We start from the raw sequence: 20,023 nt of genomic DNA on the forward strand, positions 1-20,023 counted from the left end.
CCGTAAGATAAATAAGGACTGAGCTAAAAATTCACAATTATTTGGTTAATATTTTCTTCAAGTATTTTGAAGATGGGAAAACTGCCACAATGACATTGTTAATGGAAACAAATACGAGCTTATACTGCATTCATTGTTCTGCTGCAATGGAATAGACTGTGTGTGTAGGGGACTCTTAACATATCCATAAGGAGTATAAAGTAGCAGTTGCAATACTGGCAGTTGGCATTTCTTTAACCAGCAGGGAAAACAAAATAACCAGCTATCTTACTGAGCTATGCCCAAAAATAACCACATGAAAATTACTTGTTCCACCAAATTTTTCTTGTAGACTTGTGTTTAAGCATAAGTTTTTAATTGACTTTGTCTCTTTGGTGGTGCTCTGTAAAGATTTTGAAGTATTATTAATTTTTAAAGTAAAAACTATATTTCTATTATAGCTGCCAGCAATTAAGCACAGAAATGTGGTTTTGTAATGTCTTCAGTGTGTGAATAACTTTAAAAAAGATAAAAGTGCATTATATGTAGTGCTGAACCCTAGAAAATAACCATCTGTTCCCACAAGCTGGAGTATTAATAGAACAAGCAAGAGAAGACAAGGATGAGAGTGGGTGTAAATGGTCTGCCATTTCTGGAGTGTATGTTCAAACTAGGATGTTTTCCTGAATTCTGTAGCAGTATGGAGCGCAAATCCATAGTTAGATATGCCATGAAATTTGTGTCTAGAGCAAATTCCATTTATATTATTTTTTTCTCTTCTCTACATTTGTTTGGAAGCAGAATGTGTTTTATATATCTTGAGGAATAGAATGGGATGGGGGAAGCTCACCCAAAAAGACCACTCCTCTACTGTGTTCTGTAAGGGTGGCATTTGGAAGGATTGATTTGCTTCTTTGGTTGGTTTTTCTGTTCTCTTAGGATACTGATGAAAAATGAGTTGTACCAACAATTTTCCCCTCATTCTGAGCTCAGAATTGTGTGTACGATAGGGCATGAGACAGCTTTCACGCAGTGTGGTTAATTAAACACTTAGGGAAGGTCTGTGCAAAAGGCAGAATTGTTTTATTCAAGATGAAACCAGATGAGGCCTATAGGGAATAGGAGAAACCAGTCTTAGAAAACCTGTATCACTGGTATGAAGCTAAAGCATGTTTGTTCCATGCTGTGAGCACCATTCACATTTGAGGTCCTTACTTTTATATCATCACTATTTTCCTGTTGCACATCAGCATTTGGAGGCTTATTGGCCTGAATCCCTCCTGTGTACGTGCTGTGGCAGGAGCCTGGCTCTTGTTACACAGAGCTGGTCCATCCTTCTTGCTTTTCCAGCAGTCTTCCTGCAGCCTGAAACCCCCTGCATCGTGTCTTGGTCCCTTCTGATCGCGTTTAAGTGTATTGAAAGCTGCGTGGCAGGTCTGAAGGGAAGTGTTGGCAGAGCTGATGCAGAGGGAAAAAGAGCCATTACTTCCTTCATAGTGGAGAGCTGGTTGGGTTGAAAAGAAGGGAATCTGGAACAGGCAAGGGCTTGGTACAGAGGTTTACAGAATGAGTGTGATTGCCCTTACCAGACTTTGGAGTATCTGTAAAGCATTTCTGAGTAATGATCTAAGAACAGTCTCTGGCTTTTGAAATGCCTGAATAATGGCAGCCCAGATTATAAATTCAGCACTTTACCTCTGTTAACTGCTGCCTTCTTTCTTGTTGATAGAAACCCCTTTGGGGCCTTGAGCATTTATTTTGAAGCCCGGAAACTCACCTAGATAATGCTGATTGTTAAAAATCAGTTCGTCATAGATGTTGAAGTCCCACATTGGCTGAACAATGATTAGCTAACCTTTGGTTTCTCTGGAATGTGTGTACTCTGTGTCCTGTTTTAATCAATCCCATTCTGGAAGAACCCAATTCTTCAGGGAACCTGACATGTATAGTTTAAGCCAGCTGCAAGTAAATGAAGGGTAAACAATTCCTGTAATTAAAACGATAAAATTACAAGGCTTATTGGAGAAAGTTAATGAAAATTCAGCGTGACCAGTGTATACCCTGTGCAGACAGGTCTCATAGATTCTTTCTCCCTTACCTCTGGCAAGGCTGGAGTAGTGATAAAATGCTGGGGTAGCAATGTTTATAGCTAAGAGTTTGTTGTGGGTTTTTTTGACAACTCTGTTGTCATGTATTCATGAAAGATGTAGATTTGGAAACTCTTGCTTCCTTCCTTTGGTAGTTCATATACATGGTAGTTGGTCACATTAAAGTCTTTATTCACCTGAGGATTTCCTTGACTCAGACAGGAAGGAGTTTTGACATAGCTTTTGATAGACTTGTCAGCTGCCTAATCCTGTTTTGGAAATGCTGATACTGCTTAGTATGACCAGGTATGATTATTACCTACTTCTAAAATAAACAGAGCAGATAATGATTGCTTTGGTGGTTGGCTGAACTCTAAACAAGATGTTAATCTGCTATAACACAGAATTCTGCTCTTTCCTGTTGAGCTGTACAACATTTATATTCCAGAATTAGTTTGTTTCCATGTTTAATTTACCTTACACAGAAACAATTGTGATGGATGCATGCAGCATATTGACTCTTGAGGGTTAAACTCAGTGGGACACACACACACCCCCCCCCACACACACCCCCAGCTCCCAACTCCTCCAGTTATTGCCAGAGGTTTCTTTGTGCCCAGCACACCTCTGTTTCCAGTGAACATTTCTCCTCTTTCCTGTAACTTGGAACTCTGTGCTCAGTGCAAGGGCTGTACTTAGAAACCAGGAATGAGTAGCTCTGCTTCACTGTTGTCTGTCCCTTCCTGACAGTCAACTTCTACCTTGGCTTTTCTGGATCCTTATGAAGGTAGAATTTAATTCCTTCTTCAAGAAGAATTAAGTGTCCTTTAGCCAGTCAGGTGTCCCTCTACACCAATTCTGTGTAAGATATGGATGGTCAGGTTAATAACATTCATGTGTTAAGGACTGATGGGGATGAGGCACAGGGGGAAGCTGCTGTATACTCTGGCAACTTCCAAAAAGCAGAATTCCCCTGGAAATAAAATGTGTTTATTCTGGAAAAGTTTGGATAAACTATTACCTGACAGACCTGTTTGCCAGAATCCGAATTTATGTCCCCAGGCACTCCCCACCTGCAGACATTGTCCCCATCATCTCTGGATTTTCTGGTGCCATCACCAGTTCATCCCCTCGAACCAGAATGTTCACCTACCTTGGTGTGTGCCCTGGGCTTTTTCATTTTGTTCCCCTGCCATCTGTCTCTTCTGCAATACTGTGTTACTGGAGTTACTGTTTCTTACTCTGTCTGCAGCACTGAGTCCCTAAAAAGCAGAAATCCCTGCTTTCCTATTAGGGCTTTGTAAATACATTGAGTGCTTTATGTCTCAGTTTTATTTGTTAGAACACATTAGTAACTTGCTAGAAGGAATCTCCATTCAGTAGTGAGTGCTCATGCAAGTGCTAAGACTGGGACCTGTCAGGCATTTTCTTTTTTAAGTCTTTAGCTTGTTTATTAAAAATGGTAAAAGGTCTGCCTAAAATGATTAATAAAAGCTGTTTTTTTTCTTTCTCTCCCAACCCAAGAATTTGTCCCTTTGTACAGCAGCTCTAATGTACATCCTGAGTAGAGATCGCTTGAACATGGATTTAGACAGAGCTAGTCTAGATCTGATGATACGGCTTCTGGAATTGGAACAAGATGCTTCCTCTGCCAAGCTGCTGAATGAAAAAGACATGAATAAAATTAAAGAAAAAATTCGGAGACTATGTGAAACTGTTCACAACAAACATCTTGATCTTGAAAACATCACGGTGCGTAACATGCTTTTATTGGAAAGCCTTGGCAGTTGTGGAATGCTTAATAAAATGGAACTTGCAAGCATCATCCTTCATCTCATATCCCCAGAAAAGGATTCCTGGTGTTTTATCTGTCTTTGATGTATACTTGACTGCACTGCAAGTGTTTTCTTCTTTAAATTTGAAATTTCCTTTTTCAAAGGTTGTTAGTAGGGTAAAGTTAGGATGTTCTTCAGCTGTATGAGTCTCCATTTGCCCCTGCTAAGGGTAGCTGGTTACAGGGAGCAGTTGCAAACAAGTAACACTAAATAACTGTATGTTTGAAGACCACACATAGGGTTATTTGACTCCATTTCCTTGCCTAAGTTTTGTAAGTACTTTCACAAACAAGTAGGGGTTTGTGCATGGGAATAAGAGTATTGTGTGCTAAATTCAAAATGTGGTGCAGGTTTTCCCATTAAAAAATCATCCTGCAGGAACTGATTTTTCCCTGCCCAAAGTGTGGTGGCAGTTCTGTTGCTTACCATGAATGTGGATGACTTTTTTTCCTTCCTTTCTCAAGCATGCTTGCTCTTTATGAAAATACCTTCATCTGCAGCAGAGTGAACTGGTTCTGTTTTAAAATAAATTTGGCTATGGTTTGATGCTAGCATCAAGCTATCTTAGGAAATAAAAAGAATAAGTGGTGAGGCTTTTTAGAAGAGTGTATTTAAAGAATTGATTGACAGATTGATTAGATGGGGGACCATAAATGACAAAAATAAGTAATGTGTCTTTGCTTTTGCCATATTTCAGTATAGTGGATGTTAGTATGATCTTGATTTTTTGACATCCTGTAATACATTCTTTTCAAGATCCTTATTAGGGTTTTTTGCCATTTTTTGTGTAATGCTTATACCCAGTGGGAGAAGCTTCTGATTTACTGCTTATGAAGTGAGCTTTTCAGAGCTTTGTCTGTGCAAGTAATGCTCCAACTCCTGGCAGTAATCTGCAGTCAGGATTGTGTTCCATATTCAGTTAGAGTAAAAGATGATGTGCCTTGTTCAGCTGGCATTTTCTTTTGTACCTTTTGGGACTTTTGTGTCAGCTTAGGAAGAGTTTTGTTGGGGTGTTTTCCCTCCAAGTTCTGGTTATGGAACAGAGAGCTGAACTGGTACAAAGAGTCACTATTCTGTAGCTTTAGCAAGAGCTGAATTTTGGGTGGGGAAGATAATATCCATTACATCATTGTTAACCTTGGTAATCAGATCATGGTGACAATGAATTATAAGTTTCAATTTTAGGCTTGTTTCTTACAGACATATGAAAGGTGCCAATAGGGAGCTTGAATTAACTTTCTGACCTTGGAAATCTGCAAAGGAAGAATGAATTTGAGATTATGTTCTGCACTTTCAGTTTACAGTCTGAAAATACCACCACGGAATGAAATTTGTTCTCTGGGTGGTGATCAGCTAGGATTTGGTATAATCAGAGTCTTCTTTCAGTGCTGTTTTGGCACTGAAGGCAGCTCACATAGCAGAGTTTGTCAGTGCCAGGATATCTCTTGCACTATAAAATGTAAGACAGCTCCCTTTATTAAGCATGGAACAGCTGGGGCAGGTTCCTCATTGCTAAAGCATCCAGCCACAAAGACCACTGTCTCCTGCTTGAGCTTTTCTCATATTAATAATCTGATCTAGCCTGTTGCTTTTTTATGAACTATAATTCTGTTCTCGTGTTTTCTTAGACACAGATTTTAAAAGGAGAGGATATATCAAAAGGGAGGGACTCAGTCTTGTGAGGACGTTGTTCATGCGTAAAGAGCATTAATATCCTAGGCCATCAGTTTCAGCTGTTTTATTTGAGGGTTTTTCCCTGAGGCAGCTCTGTTTCTTAAATTTATTTTGAGCTGTTGCTGTAAATGCATTGAATACTGTAGTACCTCACAGATGGAAACTGGTTTCCTTCCAGCTGCACCATCTAGAAGCAGAGACTGTATAGTATTTAGAGAATATTTGCAAGCCAAATGAGATGATTAGGTTCTCTTCCGGTTTAAAATAGTAGCAGTGGTAAGTTGAGACAATAATGAACTTCATATGTTGAAGATGAAGCTGCTTTCATGTAGATCCCTGTCATGAGATACAGTAAATAATCTCTGTTTTGTACCAGATGACAGGCAGAAAATGCAAACAAAAATGCAAATCTTTTGGGGGTAAAGTAAAGCTCTGAGCCTTTTCAGACTCTGACAATATCCAGTGAGAAACAGGAGGATTGCAGCAGATGTTTTTATACCTCCAGTTTGTGCCTAACCAGTCACACCTTCGTTTTTTTGATTCTTATGCAGACCAGGCGAAGGTGATCAATTTGCCTCCCACTTTCCATGACAACGTTGTGTGTCTGTCTAGACGTTAGGCTGGACTAATTTTTGAATATTCCAAGGTTCTGTTTTCTTTAATGTTAAAATGTAAACCCAGAAACTGAAAAGGAGGTGTGTGCAGGTGGAATTTGTTCTGGGCTCGTTGTGCTGGATTAGAAGAAGATAAAACCTGAAGAACTTGGCCTTCACCTCAGCAAATGGCCCTCACCTGTCAGGGAGCACAGCCCTCTGTAGCTCATGCCTTTGCAGCTACCACCTCACTGTTGCATCATAACAAAAACCTTCAGGAGTGACTTCTCTTTTCAGATGGTAAAAGATGTTATTCTGGTTTCACTCTCAGCATAAGGCTGAAAGCTTAAGGGAACCATCTTTTGAGCCTTTGGTGTTAAAATTTTGTAGTAATTGACAAAAAAATTGAATATAGTGGATTACTTTCCTCAAAAGCAAAAGGGTTACAAGGTTTCATTGCTTTTATTAAAAAAGAAAAAAAGAAAACTAATGTTCTTATTAAGTATGTACAAAGATTATATTCTTCTGGATTTATTTGAAGTCTTATTGCCCTCTAGTAGAAAACGGATCACTGTATTTAAAATATTGTGTGGCCTTTGCGCTTTTGTTGTGAAGGTATTTAGGAAGTTAACTGTTGTAGATTTGCTGCTGCTTGTATTCTCTTGATCCCCACAACACTTTGCTGACCCAAGATGCTTCCATTTGCCCTGGAGAAATGCTGCTACTGTTATGCTAACAGTGACAGTGTGCTGCAGGGCTTGCTCCTACAACCCAGAAACAACTTTGGGTGGTAACTCTTCTTTGTCTGATCTTCGACTCTGTTTTCCTCCTTGGAAATCAAGTAGTTTGAAAGCCAGGAAAGCAGCTGGAGATGCTGGGGGTTGGGGGGAGGGCTTATACTAAGACAATGGAGCATTTGCTCAGGCCTGATGAGTACTGTTGTACTTCCATTTGTAGGGAGTGAACTTACCTTTACTGTTGTTGAACTTATATATGTGTTCCTTTTTTATTTTCAGAGAAGTGTATTAGTAAATAGAATAAGATTTCCTACAGTGGTTCAGTTTAATTGCCTTATTCTGTAGGTTTAAAATTAAAAGCACAAGATACCTACATTGGAAGCAAATGTGATCTGTGAGCAGCAAAGCCCATCTATCTGAGAGACTGAGAAGCTGTGTTCACTGGGGATTTTCTTGATTTTTTTTTTTTTACTGCTTGGCTGATTTGCCATTTCCTTCCTCCACTTGTTTCTTTTGATACGAAGAGAAACAGATGACAGGAGTGTACTTGGGTTTTTAAGCTATTAGTAAAATAAATTTGAAAAGGCAAAGTACCTTTTTTATCAGTACTGTCCTTTTTTTAAGATACACATATTTTCCAGTCTGTTCTTGCTCCCTCTGGTGGTTCTTCTACTCAGAATCTCTACTTTCATTTTTATGGTTTTCATGTGACGTATATTTGTATGACTTGCTATATTGGCTACAGCTGCAAATGATGATTTTACTAATTCCAGAACCTAACTCTTTCAGACTGGGCATTTGGCAATGGAGACATTACTGTCTCTCACCTCAAAGCGAGCTGGGGACTGGTTTAAAGAAGAACTGCGACTTCTGGGTGGTCTGGATCATATTGTAGATAAAGGTATAGTGGGGATACTGCTTTGACAGCATGAAAAAAAGAGTGAACTGTAGTAAGATGTTTGCTTTTTGGAATGTTCATTTCCTGTGGTTAAAAATAGAAATATTATGTATTTTTCTTAGCAGTGTTAAAAATAAAGTACACAATTCAATATGAAGTTACTGAGAAATATTAGTGACTTTAATCTGTTGCATGTGGGATTGAAGTTAGTTTTCATATTAAAACAGAATGTGAATGTAAAGTGTTGCATTATAATGTGTAAATGGCTTAAGCTTGGACAGAATGCTGTTACATATCTCTGTATAGCACACTTATTCTAGAGTAGACTCTCCTTTATAGTCTTCTGGAATTATTTTCAGACCAGATATTTTTAAACTAAGTATACCAAAGGAAGTAAACCCTTCAAGAAGAAATTGTGGGGGAGGGGGGACAATTGATTTCATTATTTTTTCAAAGATGTGTCTCAGTTACTGTGTTTTTGATCAGAATCTCACAGGTAGGAAAAGGGACATTTTTAACTGAATTCTTGACCTGAATAAAGCTTGGTCTTAAGTAAACAGAGGGAGAACAAAGGAAGGATTGGAGAGATAAAAGTATTCAATTTGAACACAGTTTCAAGTTATGGTTTCAGGCTTGTAAAGTGTGGGAAGTGTGTGCTTGCCCTATCTCTTTCCTCTTCTAAAAGACTCTCTTAGAGTTAAGGAACACAGTCGTGTACTGGACACTGTTTTTGGAAGGAGAAAATAAAGTACATGGCTAGGTGATTTGTAACAACAATCTCAAACTTGTAAAGACAAAATTGTAAGGTTTGGTTTTTTTTCATTTACATGGAAAAATGAAAAATTTTGGAGTGTTCATCATGAATTCATGATTGTTTCCTGGCATTGGAGGTGTGCAAAGTGTAAAACAAGGTTGATAGCAACTCTTGAGTAGCTGGTTGGTTTGTACACCTAGCTTTTGAAGACCTCTTACTTATGGAGGAAAACAACTTCTTTTTGTGTTTAGTTAAAGAATGTGTGGATCACCTAAGCAGTGATGAAAACGAAGAGAAGTTGGTTGCTTCGTTATGGGGTGCAGAGAGATGTTTACGGGTCTTAGAAAGTGTGAGTATGAGCAGATCCTTTGCATTTCTGAAAGCTGCTTCTTAAGCAGACCTGTTCTGGTTTACATTCTTTCAGTATGGAGTCACATTATAGCTCTATAAGGTTGATTATTTTTTCATAGACTGTACTAACTTTCTGATGCTTATCAGTGTTTCTGTAATGTTTGAAAATTTAATTTACTATTCTGTGTGTGTGTACTGCGTTCCAAGATTATTTTTGGTAAGAACAACTGAATGTAACATGATTCTTTTTCTTAAGTTCCTACAAAAAGCTGCTGTTTATGGATGTTGTTTTTGAGGCATGAGTTTGACTCTCTAATGTGTGTCTAGTAGTAACTGATCATTATAGAAGTGGGATTTTCTTAGAAGCAATAAATCAATTTTAAGAATTGCTACTTTGAACCATCAGCTGGGGAAGTGCTGAAAGAGAAAATTGCCCTGAAAGGCAAACGAGTCCTGTCATCAGTTGAGTGCGTAAATGCAGATGGTAAATATTTCTTTGAGAACTTGGAAGAAAAGAAAATCAAAATACATGGTGGTACTTTTGTAGAGTTTACTTGACAGGAATGGTGAGTGTGTTTCTCTGCACTGCCTTGTTTTGCCAAGTTTAGTGTTTGTTCCTGGTTTTACTGTTTCTGTTGTGATACCTGAAGAAAGCAGAAGAGCCTTGTTATGTTCTAGCTGGACATGTCCACACATCAGAAAACAGCTGGGACTAGAGTACAGGTTAATGAATCTTGCTGAACACCTTAGACCCAAATTAGAGGGAAAGTAGCTCCAGTGGTCTCTTGTTTTCTTCACTAAAGTAGAAGGACAGACTTAGAGTGTAAATGCAAGCTAAAAACTGAGAAACAAGAACCATTGCTGAAGGGTGACTTGAAAATTCTCTTTACCTGTCTTTTCAGCAGTGAGAAAAAAAATTCAGATTAATTTTCTGCTTTTATATTCAATAGATGGAATTGCCAAGCAACAGTAGAAGAGCCTTGTCTAGTGTTAGAATATTCAAATTTGGACGTACGGGTGTTTGTGATGTAGTAAGATCCTTTGGAACTTGGCAGAGATGACAAAATCAAAACATGCCAAATCATGCAAGTCCAAGAGAAGAACTTCCACTGTTTCTCAAAGTTGATTCCAAATTTCAGTCAAGGGAATCAGAGAAGACCTTGTGTGTTACGGTTGGACATGTAGTAAGCTCTCAAAAGTGGATTTGATGTCAAGTCCTTAAAATACCACATATATAATTGTATTCTGTGTGCACACTTGGGATACTGTAGTCCCAGAATGTGGATTCAGGGTTCTGCTGTGGCGAAACGTTCTGCTGCATGGTTTCTGTACTTCATCAGGGAAGATGGGTTTATCTTCAATGCCACAATTACTTAGAGATGAAAACTCCAAGGAAATACTGGAAAATGAGAAGTGAAAGTTTACACTGGATAATAGCCAAGAAATGTGGAACTGAATAAAGTGTAGTGGTAGTAAAAGGAAATGCTTCTCTTTCGGGGAAAAAAACTCCCATTTTTAATACTACTTTCTCCTTCTCTCTTTAGGTAACTGTGCATAATCCAGAAAATCAGAGCTATCTGATAGCATACAAAGACTCACAACTCATAGTCTCCTCAGCTAAGTAAGTTGTTTTAAAAAAAAAAAAAAATCCCGAAAACCCCTAGTTTTGCAAAATACCTCACATGATAAGGAAAAAAAAGAAATGGTTTATGCCATGGTTTATATTTGGGATGAATAACCCCAAAACTTCCACTGTTGCTTTTCATTGAGTAAAGTTAATGTAGATGGGGGTATGGGCAACTACCTGAGTACTACCAATGTGTAATGCTGCTACTGTTGGGTCTGTAGAAGCTGCAGACTGTGGGTTGAGCTCCTGCTGTACTAAGTAGGAACACAGAAGAGGGTGAAGCGACATTTATTTATTGTGTTTTCATTATGCTTAAGTGTTTACTGGAATGGAGCATAGCAGAATTGACAGTGTAACTAAGAATCAAAATAGTGATATTTTGTTCTGGCATTTCTTCGTGGCAGAGATTCTTGTACAAACACCTCTAACCCATTTATCAATCTGGGTGAGGTCTCAGTTGGCTGGCAGAGCCTGTCTGCACCTTGTATTGCTCTTCGTAAGAGAAAAAATGCAGCTGAAAGTTTGACTCTGCAGACCTCATTGGAAACATGATTTCACGGTTATAGGTTAGCTATTTGGAGTATTTCTTTAAATTAAAACAAAGCAAGCCACAGTTTAATATGTTATTTAAACCAGTATATATTTCTGACATTTCAGGTTTTGTTTGTAATGGAAATCAGTGTTGTGGTTTAACATGAAACTAATGTTATGCAGTAGAATCGTGCCTGTGGTCTCTTAGTGTTATAAGATTAAGATTTTACTGCTGGGAAGTCATGTGTCATTCCTTACTGAGTGGAAATAGCTCTGAGAACAAGAGAACATTCTGGTAACATTGTCAGAATCATGTTGTATCTTGATGGTCGGAGGATATGAGAGGCTGGGTTTGTAAGAAGAGGAGATATCTTTTGTTAGACCACGTGATGAAGCTGGAAAGGAAAATTAACTAGCCCTTGAAATATCAAGTTGATAAAGCTCTGAGATTTCCAGGTTTTTGTTTTCACAGTTTTCAGTTGAGCTTATAAAAGATTTTGTAGGTGATAAGTTTATCTCTCCCTACAGACTGGGTATCAGAAAAATTCTGCATAAAGCTCTGTGTTTAAGGTTTTTTTCCTTGTGAAACAAGTATAAAGGTGGAATGCTCTGTATGTTGTGAAGATAATTTTGTTCTGCTCCTTCTCCCTGCAGAGCACTGCAGCACTGTGAGGAGTTAATCCAGAGATATAATCGTGCTGAAGACAGTATCTGTTTACCAGACAATAAGCCTCTGCCCCACCAGAATGTAACTAACCACGTGGGTAAAGCAGTGGAAGACTGCATGAGGGCCATCATTGGGGTCTTGCTCAACCTGACAAATGATAATGGTAAAACAGCAAATTTTTTGCATATTCTGTGGTGAAGTGTCAAATAAACCATGAGTGTATATATTTTTCTGTTTTGATTATGGCTTTTCAAGTCCAGTATAATAAAGCAGTTATGCATGGTAGGTGCCCTGAGTAATTTGTCTTTGTAAGCTGCGTGAAGAATTGCAAGTATGAAATGTTCAGATGAGGGCTTGGGCTGAGAGGGGCTGGTTTGTCATTAGGGCCAAAAGGTTTTTATTAGGCTGCTTACCATTATGAGTGTGAGTGTTTTCAATATTGAGCCTCTGACCTCTCTTTGTTTGCAGAATGGGGTAGTACAAAAACAGGTGAACAAGATGGTCTGATAGGCACAGCGATGAATTGTGTGCTTCAGGTTCCAAAGTTCCTACCTCAAGAACAGAGATTTGATATTCGGGTGCTGGTAAGTTCTTGTGCTTGTTACATCAACAGAAAATGATTTGCCTCTTTCTTGTGCATTGAGCTGCTCTGGTTCCTCATTAAGGAATAGTTTCCCCTACAGTTTTCAGTAACCACATGTATACCTAAAGTGAGGTACTTAAAGTTTCTGTCAGGATTTTGTGGGTTTGACAGGTTTTTTCCCTGTATTTGGTGGGAAAAAGTGCACTGCTTGATGAACAAAGATTTAGCTAAGTAAGTATGTGAATTACTAATTTTCAAACATCTTTTAAATTGTGGAAAAATTGAGTTAAAGGCTTTTTCAGATTTACCTCAGCATATATAAAATGGGTCAGAGTGGCCTAAATAGCAACAGTGAAACTGTGTATGTGAAGGATCTCTTAAGAACATAAGCTGAGGGTTGGATACCTGAATCCCTAACCTGTAAATGAATCTTCAGCTCCAAAAATGTTTTAATGTTCAGAATTGGAAAAACAGAGATTCCTGCATAAAAGTTCTCCTGTACAGGCATCTCTGTTTTGCCTTGTATTTCATTAAATCCTGATCCCTGTCTATCAGACTGTTTCATAAGTTGTGTATTCTCAGAAAGATAAGGCCTGAAGATGTTTATCTGAATAGATGTTTTTTGCTAAATTACCTTTTTTTGCAATGTGTGTAATCCTTCTTGACTTTGCAATCTTGCAGGGATTGGGTCTGTTGATCAATCTCGTCGAATACAGTGCCCGGAACAGGCACTGCCTTGTCAATATGGAAACATCGTGTTCTTTTGACTCCTTGTGTACGGCCGAAGGAGACGAAAGCCTGAAGATAACTGGACAGATTGATGCTGTTCAGGCTTTAGTGCAGGTGAGAAGTGTTTTCCTGCAGTAGGTACCATTTCTCACTATCAGACTGGCAGGGTTGGGAAGGGAGAACTTGGCAATGAAAGAGTGTCAGTTTTTCTGTTCAGCATTTGAGGAGTGGAGCAGATGTAGGGGGAAGATTGCTGCTCACAATCCTGACTTTTGCAGTACTGTTCATTACAGAAACAGCCTCCCTGGTAAAATACAGTGATTTACAGACATCCAGTAAAACTTTTCTTCCTATACAATTTATGTATAGTTTTATTGTTCCTAGATTATTTACTTTGACTTCTGTTCTAAATCAGCTGTAAACAACTTTTCTTTTACATGCTTTGCTTCCATAGATTTTTTTGAAGTACTATGTTTTTGGGAGTTTGCAGCTTTAAATTAAAAAATAGGATCATCCTTTATAAAAGCAGTAAAATACAGATGTAATGATTATGGATGTGAAACAGCATTCTTAAGTTGACTAGCTTATTAAAAAAAAAAGAAATCCACCAATAATTTTGGTGACTGAGTTTCACCATGCAAACTAAAATGAAAAAACTGCAAGAAAATTAGACTTCTTGTTTCAGTGGAGGTAATTTTATGGATGCTTTTAACAGTTGTATTTAACTTTGTGAAATAGCTGTCCAGCAGCAGACAAAAAAAATCAATAAAAATAATAATATTAAAAATCTTAATGTATATAGCTTGGCAAAGCTATATTTAAAACTGGTGGTTGTATGGTTTGGAAAATAATTAATGAGGAATAAGTGCACAATATGAGATTCCTGGGTCATTCACATTCTTGCTAAGTCATTTTAAATTACTCCTTCGTATTTTTGCTCTAAGAAAACCAAGAGGGGGATAGTTAGCATGAAATAAAAATGAAAATTGGTAGAGAACAAAAATGGACAGGAAATTATGGCAGCTTTTAGTCTTCAAGCCATGTCTCAAGGAAAGTGAATGAACATTTATGATGCCCAAGTGGAGCCTGGCAAGTGGTTCAGCACCAGGGAGGGAGGCCTTGCTGCGGAGCACAGCACTAGTGTTGGGCCAGATTATATTTTACTTTGAAGAGGAAAAGCTTATCATTAAGAAAAGTATTGAAGACTAATTGTATTAAGGGGTAAATTGTGAACAGAAAATAAACCTGTAAGTATTAACTGACTGTGTTCAGGGTTTAGTTTCTAACAGAAATTCTCCTGGAATTCCCCCATTAGCTGTTCCTGGAGTGTGAGCGAGCGGCACAGCTGGCCGAGAGCCAGACGGACGAGCTGATTAAAGAAGCTCCCACTTCTCAGCATGATAAGAGTGGGGAATGGCAGGAGACAAGTGGGGAGATCCAGTGGGTCTCCACAGAGAAGTCAGACAGTACTGAGGAGAAGGATAAGAAGGAGGAAGACGATGAAGAACTTGATCTTAATAAAGGTACATTGTCTGGCTGTGATGAGCTCAGAAAAGGCAAAGAACAGTATGATAGAATAAAATCCCACCTTGTCCTCTGCCTCCTGTCTACAGCCAGTCTTTTGGGCTGAGATTTCCTCAGTGTATCCCAGGTGAAACTGCTGCAGGCCATAGGTAGGAGCCATTTAGATCTGGGACATGAGAAGCAGAGGAAGTTAGGCTACTTTTTATGTTTTTAATAGTACCTTTTATCTGTTTCTTAAAAAAACCCAAAAGAAACAAAATCCCAAACCTTTTGGGGACACTCCATGTACAAAATATTCTGGAAATTATGGCTTTTAGGCTGTTCTCTTGTTCTTCTGGAATAGTCCTTGAAAGTGACCTGCCTTCGTTTTGTTTTCTAGGGTTCTTGTTTCAAGCTACTTTAAGGGTTGGGCTTTTTCCCCTCCTCTCCCTGTTTGCACTTGTGCCTCTTCTGTCCCCACCTGCTTTGTGTCTGTCTTCTCACTTCATCAGTGGTATCTGAGGTACCTGTGTTGTGCCTTGATGTGCTGCATCTTTGGTAGTTTGTCTGGGAATTTGAGTATCTCTGACCTGTTACATAGTTTGTCTCTGGAAAATGGGTCTGAAACATCATTCCTTCTTGTTCAATCTTCTGATAGTAGATGCAGTGTATTACTTTTAATAGTTTTTTTAACCTTATGTTAGTAGGTGTAGTATATTACTTTTTCCAACTTTATATCCTTGTGTCTCTTTGTAGCTCCATCAGTTGGTGTCTGCAGTTATTTGTAGTTTTTCCCGAAATGCTGAGTCATCAGCAAAAAATGCTGTGCCTGTTATGCTTAATACAATAAACTACCTTGGGGGGAGTCTTAAAGGCCTGTAGCATCACATGAAACATTTACATTGGTAGTTTGGTGTGTTCAGCATACAGTTTGCACATTGAAATGGCAAATGACAAAATACTGTGCAGCAGAACGAGTTGAAAGTGAATTAAGACCATTTTTTTTGTCAAGAATGTGCTGCTGAGTCAGTAAGTGTGGCGTTTCCTGATCTCTGAAATCTCAGTCCAAAAGCTCGTTTTGCTTGAGAAAAAAGTGTTCTGGGAAGTGATAATGAAAGATTGTCTTTGCAGCAGTAAAAGATACCAGCTGCTTAGAGAATACAATACACTGTTGTCTCTTTTACAGCTCTTCAGCATGCTGGGAAGCACATGGAGGACTGCATTGTGGCCTCATACACAGCATTGCTTCTAGGCTGTCTCTGCCAGGAGAGTCCAGTAAGGAAATAAGTTGATCTTAAGTCCAGTATAATCTTTAATGAAGTGATAATTTGCTGTATTGAAAGGGGTTTACGAAATTTGGCTTCAGTGTGAACAAGTACATTGGTGAAGCTGCACTGATGTACACAGCTTTGGGAAAAGTTGCCAGAGATATTCCATCCAAAACAAATTTTCTGAACATCACTGTGTTTATCAAAAACAGTTGGAATTGAATATTTGACCTCTTTTACCTCTCTCCCCTTACTTGTAGTCAGCAAAATAATTTACTTTGGAAAGGCAGAGGAAAACTGGCTAAGCCTGTTCCTTCTCAGTAGTTTTAGTAAGCAAGTTACCATCAGACTTACTTATTATCAGTCTGCTTTAATTTTTTCTTCCACTGAAGTCACATGAACTTGTGTGTGTTCCTATTAGTTCAAAATAATTGTCTCAGATTGGAAATACGTAATAGAAAGCTGAAGTTAAAAATTTGGAACTCCAGTGGTTGAGAACTCAATAATATGTTCACATGAAAATGAGTTCAGACCTTCAGGGTTGTCTGAATTTACCATGGTGGCAGAAATGGTCTTCGAGGTGCTGTTCTGTGCCTTTGGACTCATCAGTGTCCGTAACAGTTTTAGTGTTCAGAGTAAGACTGACAGTAAGATCAGTAATTCTCAACCCTTTGCAGTTGTAAAGGGAGTGATCTCGTGGGGGGTTTAGTTCTTCTAGGTCCTGGGGAGGTCTGATAGTCCTTTTTTTTCTTTTTTCTGTTTTTTAGGAAAAAGCCTCAACAAACCAACAGTGAAAAATTATTTTAGCAATTGATTTCTAGAAACATAAACATAGTAGAGATATGAGTATCGCTTGAGAGAGACTTAAATCATAAAGATGGTACCAAAAGCCATCTTAATAATGCTGTGAATTTACTTGTCTTAGTGCATCTCACATGCAGAGTATTATAGTTCTGTGTCAGAAAAATATTTCCCAAATGTAAAAAGATTGTTTTGTTTCTTAGATCAATGTGACTACTGTGAGGGAGTACTTACCTGAAGGGGACTTCTCGATAATGACCGAAATGCTCAAAAAATTTCTCAGTTTTATGAACCTTACTGTAAGTAATACATATTTTAAATTGATGTATGTAAATATTTTTGTTATTTTGTTTTCTGTTAATATTTCATGCATTTTTAGAAGCATTAACATTTTTTGGTTTGTGTCTTCATAAGAGCACGGGCAATATTCTGTTTTTTAATACTGAAAGCCCATTTGTCTGTCATTATATTGTGATTGGTCAGGAAGATACTTCTGAATTGTCTGCCTGAACCTACTTGCTTTTACTGACACATAATTGTAAATACTAAAATTCTGAAAACAGAATAGCTCTCAGATGTTTGAAGGAGGTGCTACAAATGCTTGTTTGTTACTTGTGTTTTCTGTTGCATTTCCAGTGTGCTGTTGGAACAACAGGCCAGAAATCTATCTCTAGGGTGATTGAATACTTGGAACACTGCTAGATACTTAACTTCCGCTGCAGGCACTCTAATGCTGGAGCTACCCTTAGACAAAAGAAGAAGTCATGAAAGAAGTCCTTGAAGGATATACCAAGAGCATTCATCTGTGTCATTCGTGTTCGGATTTTTAAGGCTACCTGGTCTCTTAACCATGCATTCAGCATTTTCTAAAAGACAGTTACTACATCAATCTGCAACTATCAAAAATGAGGGGAAAAAGGTTCTGAGGAAAGTAAATAAAGAAACCTTGCTGTTTATGATGCAGTGCAGTATTTAAGTATTTTTGGCAGGGTTTACCCTCCCTATCTTTTTTTCTTGCTTTGTTCGTGACAAGTTTCAAGGGGAAAAACTTGCTGCTGATAGTGCAACTGCTGTTTACTGTTGAGCCACTGTTTCATGCCAGCCAGGTGCAAAGGCAGCTTAGCTACTGAGGTATCAAACAAATGTTCTAATAAAGAAGTTCTGGACAGCAGCACTGCTCCTATTTGAGTTTAATTTGCTCTTGCTTTTTTATTACGAGATTATTCCAAAATCATAAAATACAAATTTTTAAATACTTTTGTGATTTTAACTACTGTCTATATTTAAAATTTGTTGGAATCCAAAGAGGCGAGGATTGGATAGTTTATTTTTTATACTGTTTTGATTGAAATTAGGTCACTGAACTATTTCTCAGTTCTAAAACTCCCATGGCCCATGTACTGTAACCAGCTAGACCATAATGCTTTGTAGTTCCAAGAGCATGCAGACCCATAAACACACAAAACCATTGAGGGTACGTTATCCACAAAAGGAATAGTGACTGTAAAAAGTTGTGCCCTGTTTAAAATGCAAATGAAATGAAGAAAGAAAAAAAAAAAATTTAAAAACCACTCAATCCCAGGGTAGTTTACACTTCTAATAAGCAAAAACTTTGAAATGCTGTTTTAATTTGTTTCAAGGAAGAACTCAAGGTGTGTTTTATAATGTTGAATACAAAGAATTTGGATGCTTTAGGGGGAAGAATTTTAAAGAAGCTAAAACACCAATGGGGATTAACGGTTCCAGCTGACATAATCTTTCTATTTCATCCTTCTGTAGTATGACAGAGTTGAAATGCATACAACACAAAGCCTTAAATTGCTGATATAGCTAAGATTTTGTTCAGTCTGAGGTCTAGTTCACAGCAAAGCATTGTGTTTGAGGACTTAAGTGGAACAAAGAATCCCAGAAAATACATGACTTTTTTAACAATTTTTTTCTTGCACTCACTATTCAGACCAACAGAATCAATTATTAATTATTTTTATTAAGGTGGTCTTGAATATTTGCAGACTGTTCTGCGATCTGCTTCGTTGACATTTTTAAATACCTGTATAGGTAGTTACATCATGTTACTCCATTGAATTTGTAAAACTTGAAGCCATAAAAATATTAGTTCTATGTATAATGAGGGGGAAATAACAGGAAATCTAACCTGCTTTTAGATCTTGTGTTATCTCCGTGTATAAAGTTAAGAACTTGTGCTTTTGTATCAGTGCCAGCTGTAAATTTTTTTACATACAGTGGCTGCCTTCTATGTCTTCCTATTTTTGATAATGCAGATTGTTGGGAATTCTGTAAGGAAGTAACTGATTAATGGCAAAAATCTTATGTTGGTCATATTTTTTTGCATTTTCTCTCATCACCTTCTAAAACTTAGTGTATCAGTGTAACTTAGAAAAGTTTTTGAGGTTGTATTCCCCTTCCGTAAAAAAAACCAAAACAGTACTGAGAGAGGGAAAAAGGTGTATGTAAATGATCTGCATCAGGAGGAAATTAGTAAATATTTGGCCCATCTAGTTTTTGGATTTTAGAGATTTTCACATACATAATGAGATTTCAAATTGTCTATGTAGTTTCCTGTGGAGAGATGGCAAGAGAAAAGAAGATGCAAATGTGATGATGGGGGAAAGCAGGGACAACTACCTTTCTTTGTTACACTGGTAATTGTTTGGGAATTGATTTACCTCAGTGTTTAACAGGTTTTTTTTTAAATGTAACAAATTGTCAAGCACTGACAAATGCAGATTTTTTTTTTTTTGAGGGTGGGGGGAGAAATCACCCTGTGAACTGCAGTGCATTTTTGTGTGTTAGACCCTCAAATAACTCTGCATTAAAGGGTACTTGAGGCCAACTTGCAAATTAAAGTTTTAAAGTAACTTTTTTTCCATTGTAAATATTTGTGTAAATACTCTCAATTGGAAATTAGAACAGTAGAGTACTTTTCTGAATCCAATCCTATTTTTATTTTATACAGTATTTCTCAGCTGTGATCTTTGGAGCAAAAGCCAACGGCAGGAAAAATAGTTTGTACCAGTTTCATGAAGTATGTCTTTGGGTTTTTGTAAATAATTTTAACTCAAATAAAATTGCTACTTTCAATACATATCTTGTCTTTTAACATGCAATAAACCACTCCTCTGAGTGATTGCAGAAAGAAGGCAGTGTCAGGTAAATTGCTAAAAAAAAAAGTGGTAAAAAAAAGGGTGAAAAAAGTAATAGTGGAGCATCCTGAAGGTAGTGCTTTGCTTTTCACCTCTGTGTTGGGAGAAAAAAATTCAGTGCCTGGACCTGAGGCTGTGGTCAGTCTAAACAGCCAAGGCTGGAAATTTTCTGGAGATGATGTAATGTGTCTCTTGATGCATTTTGGAGTTCTCTGCACAAGTTGCCATTGATCTTTCAGTAA

The 20,023-nt window shown here is 37.8% G+C and overlaps 1 protein-coding gene across 6 annotated transcripts in view; it reads left to right on the top strand.

The window, feature by feature from the left end:
- Positions 1-19,723, top strand: part of WAPL (WAPL cohesin release factor) — a 138,946-nt gene extending 119,223 nt beyond the window's left edge. For all 6 annotated transcript variants that reach the window (XM_042033260.1, XM_042033262.1, XM_042033258.1 and 3 more), the window contains 11 exons: positions 3,591-3,818; positions 7,695-7,806; positions 8,809-8,906; positions 10,453-10,529; positions 11,721-11,896; positions 12,202-12,317; positions 12,998-13,159; positions 14,361-14,568; positions 15,735-15,823; positions 16,821-16,916; positions 17,254-19,723. In XM_042033260.1, the coding sequence (XP_041889194.1) occupies positions 3,591-3,818; positions 7,695-7,806; positions 8,809-8,906; positions 10,453-10,529; positions 11,721-11,896; positions 12,202-12,317; positions 12,998-13,159; positions 14,361-14,568; positions 15,735-15,823; positions 16,821-16,916; positions 17,254-17,319 (1,428 nt within the window). In that variant the 3' untranslated portion in view covers positions 17,320-19,723. The remainder of the gene's footprint in view (positions 1-3,590; positions 3,819-7,694; positions 7,807-8,808; positions 8,907-10,452; positions 10,530-11,720; positions 11,897-12,201; positions 12,318-12,997; positions 13,160-14,360; positions 14,569-15,734; positions 15,824-16,820; positions 16,917-17,253) is intronic.
- Positions 19,724-20,023: the final 300 nt, after the last annotated feature.

The sequence above is a fragment of the Corvus kubaryi genome, unplaced genomic scaffold (assembly GCF_017639235.1).
Source record: "Corvus kubaryi isolate FWS band 111438036 unplaced genomic scaffold, C.kubaryi_AGA036_p1.0 37357, whole genome shotgun sequence".
Lineage (NCBI taxonomy): Eukaryota > Metazoa > Chordata > Aves > Passeriformes > Corvidae > Corvus > Corvus kubaryi.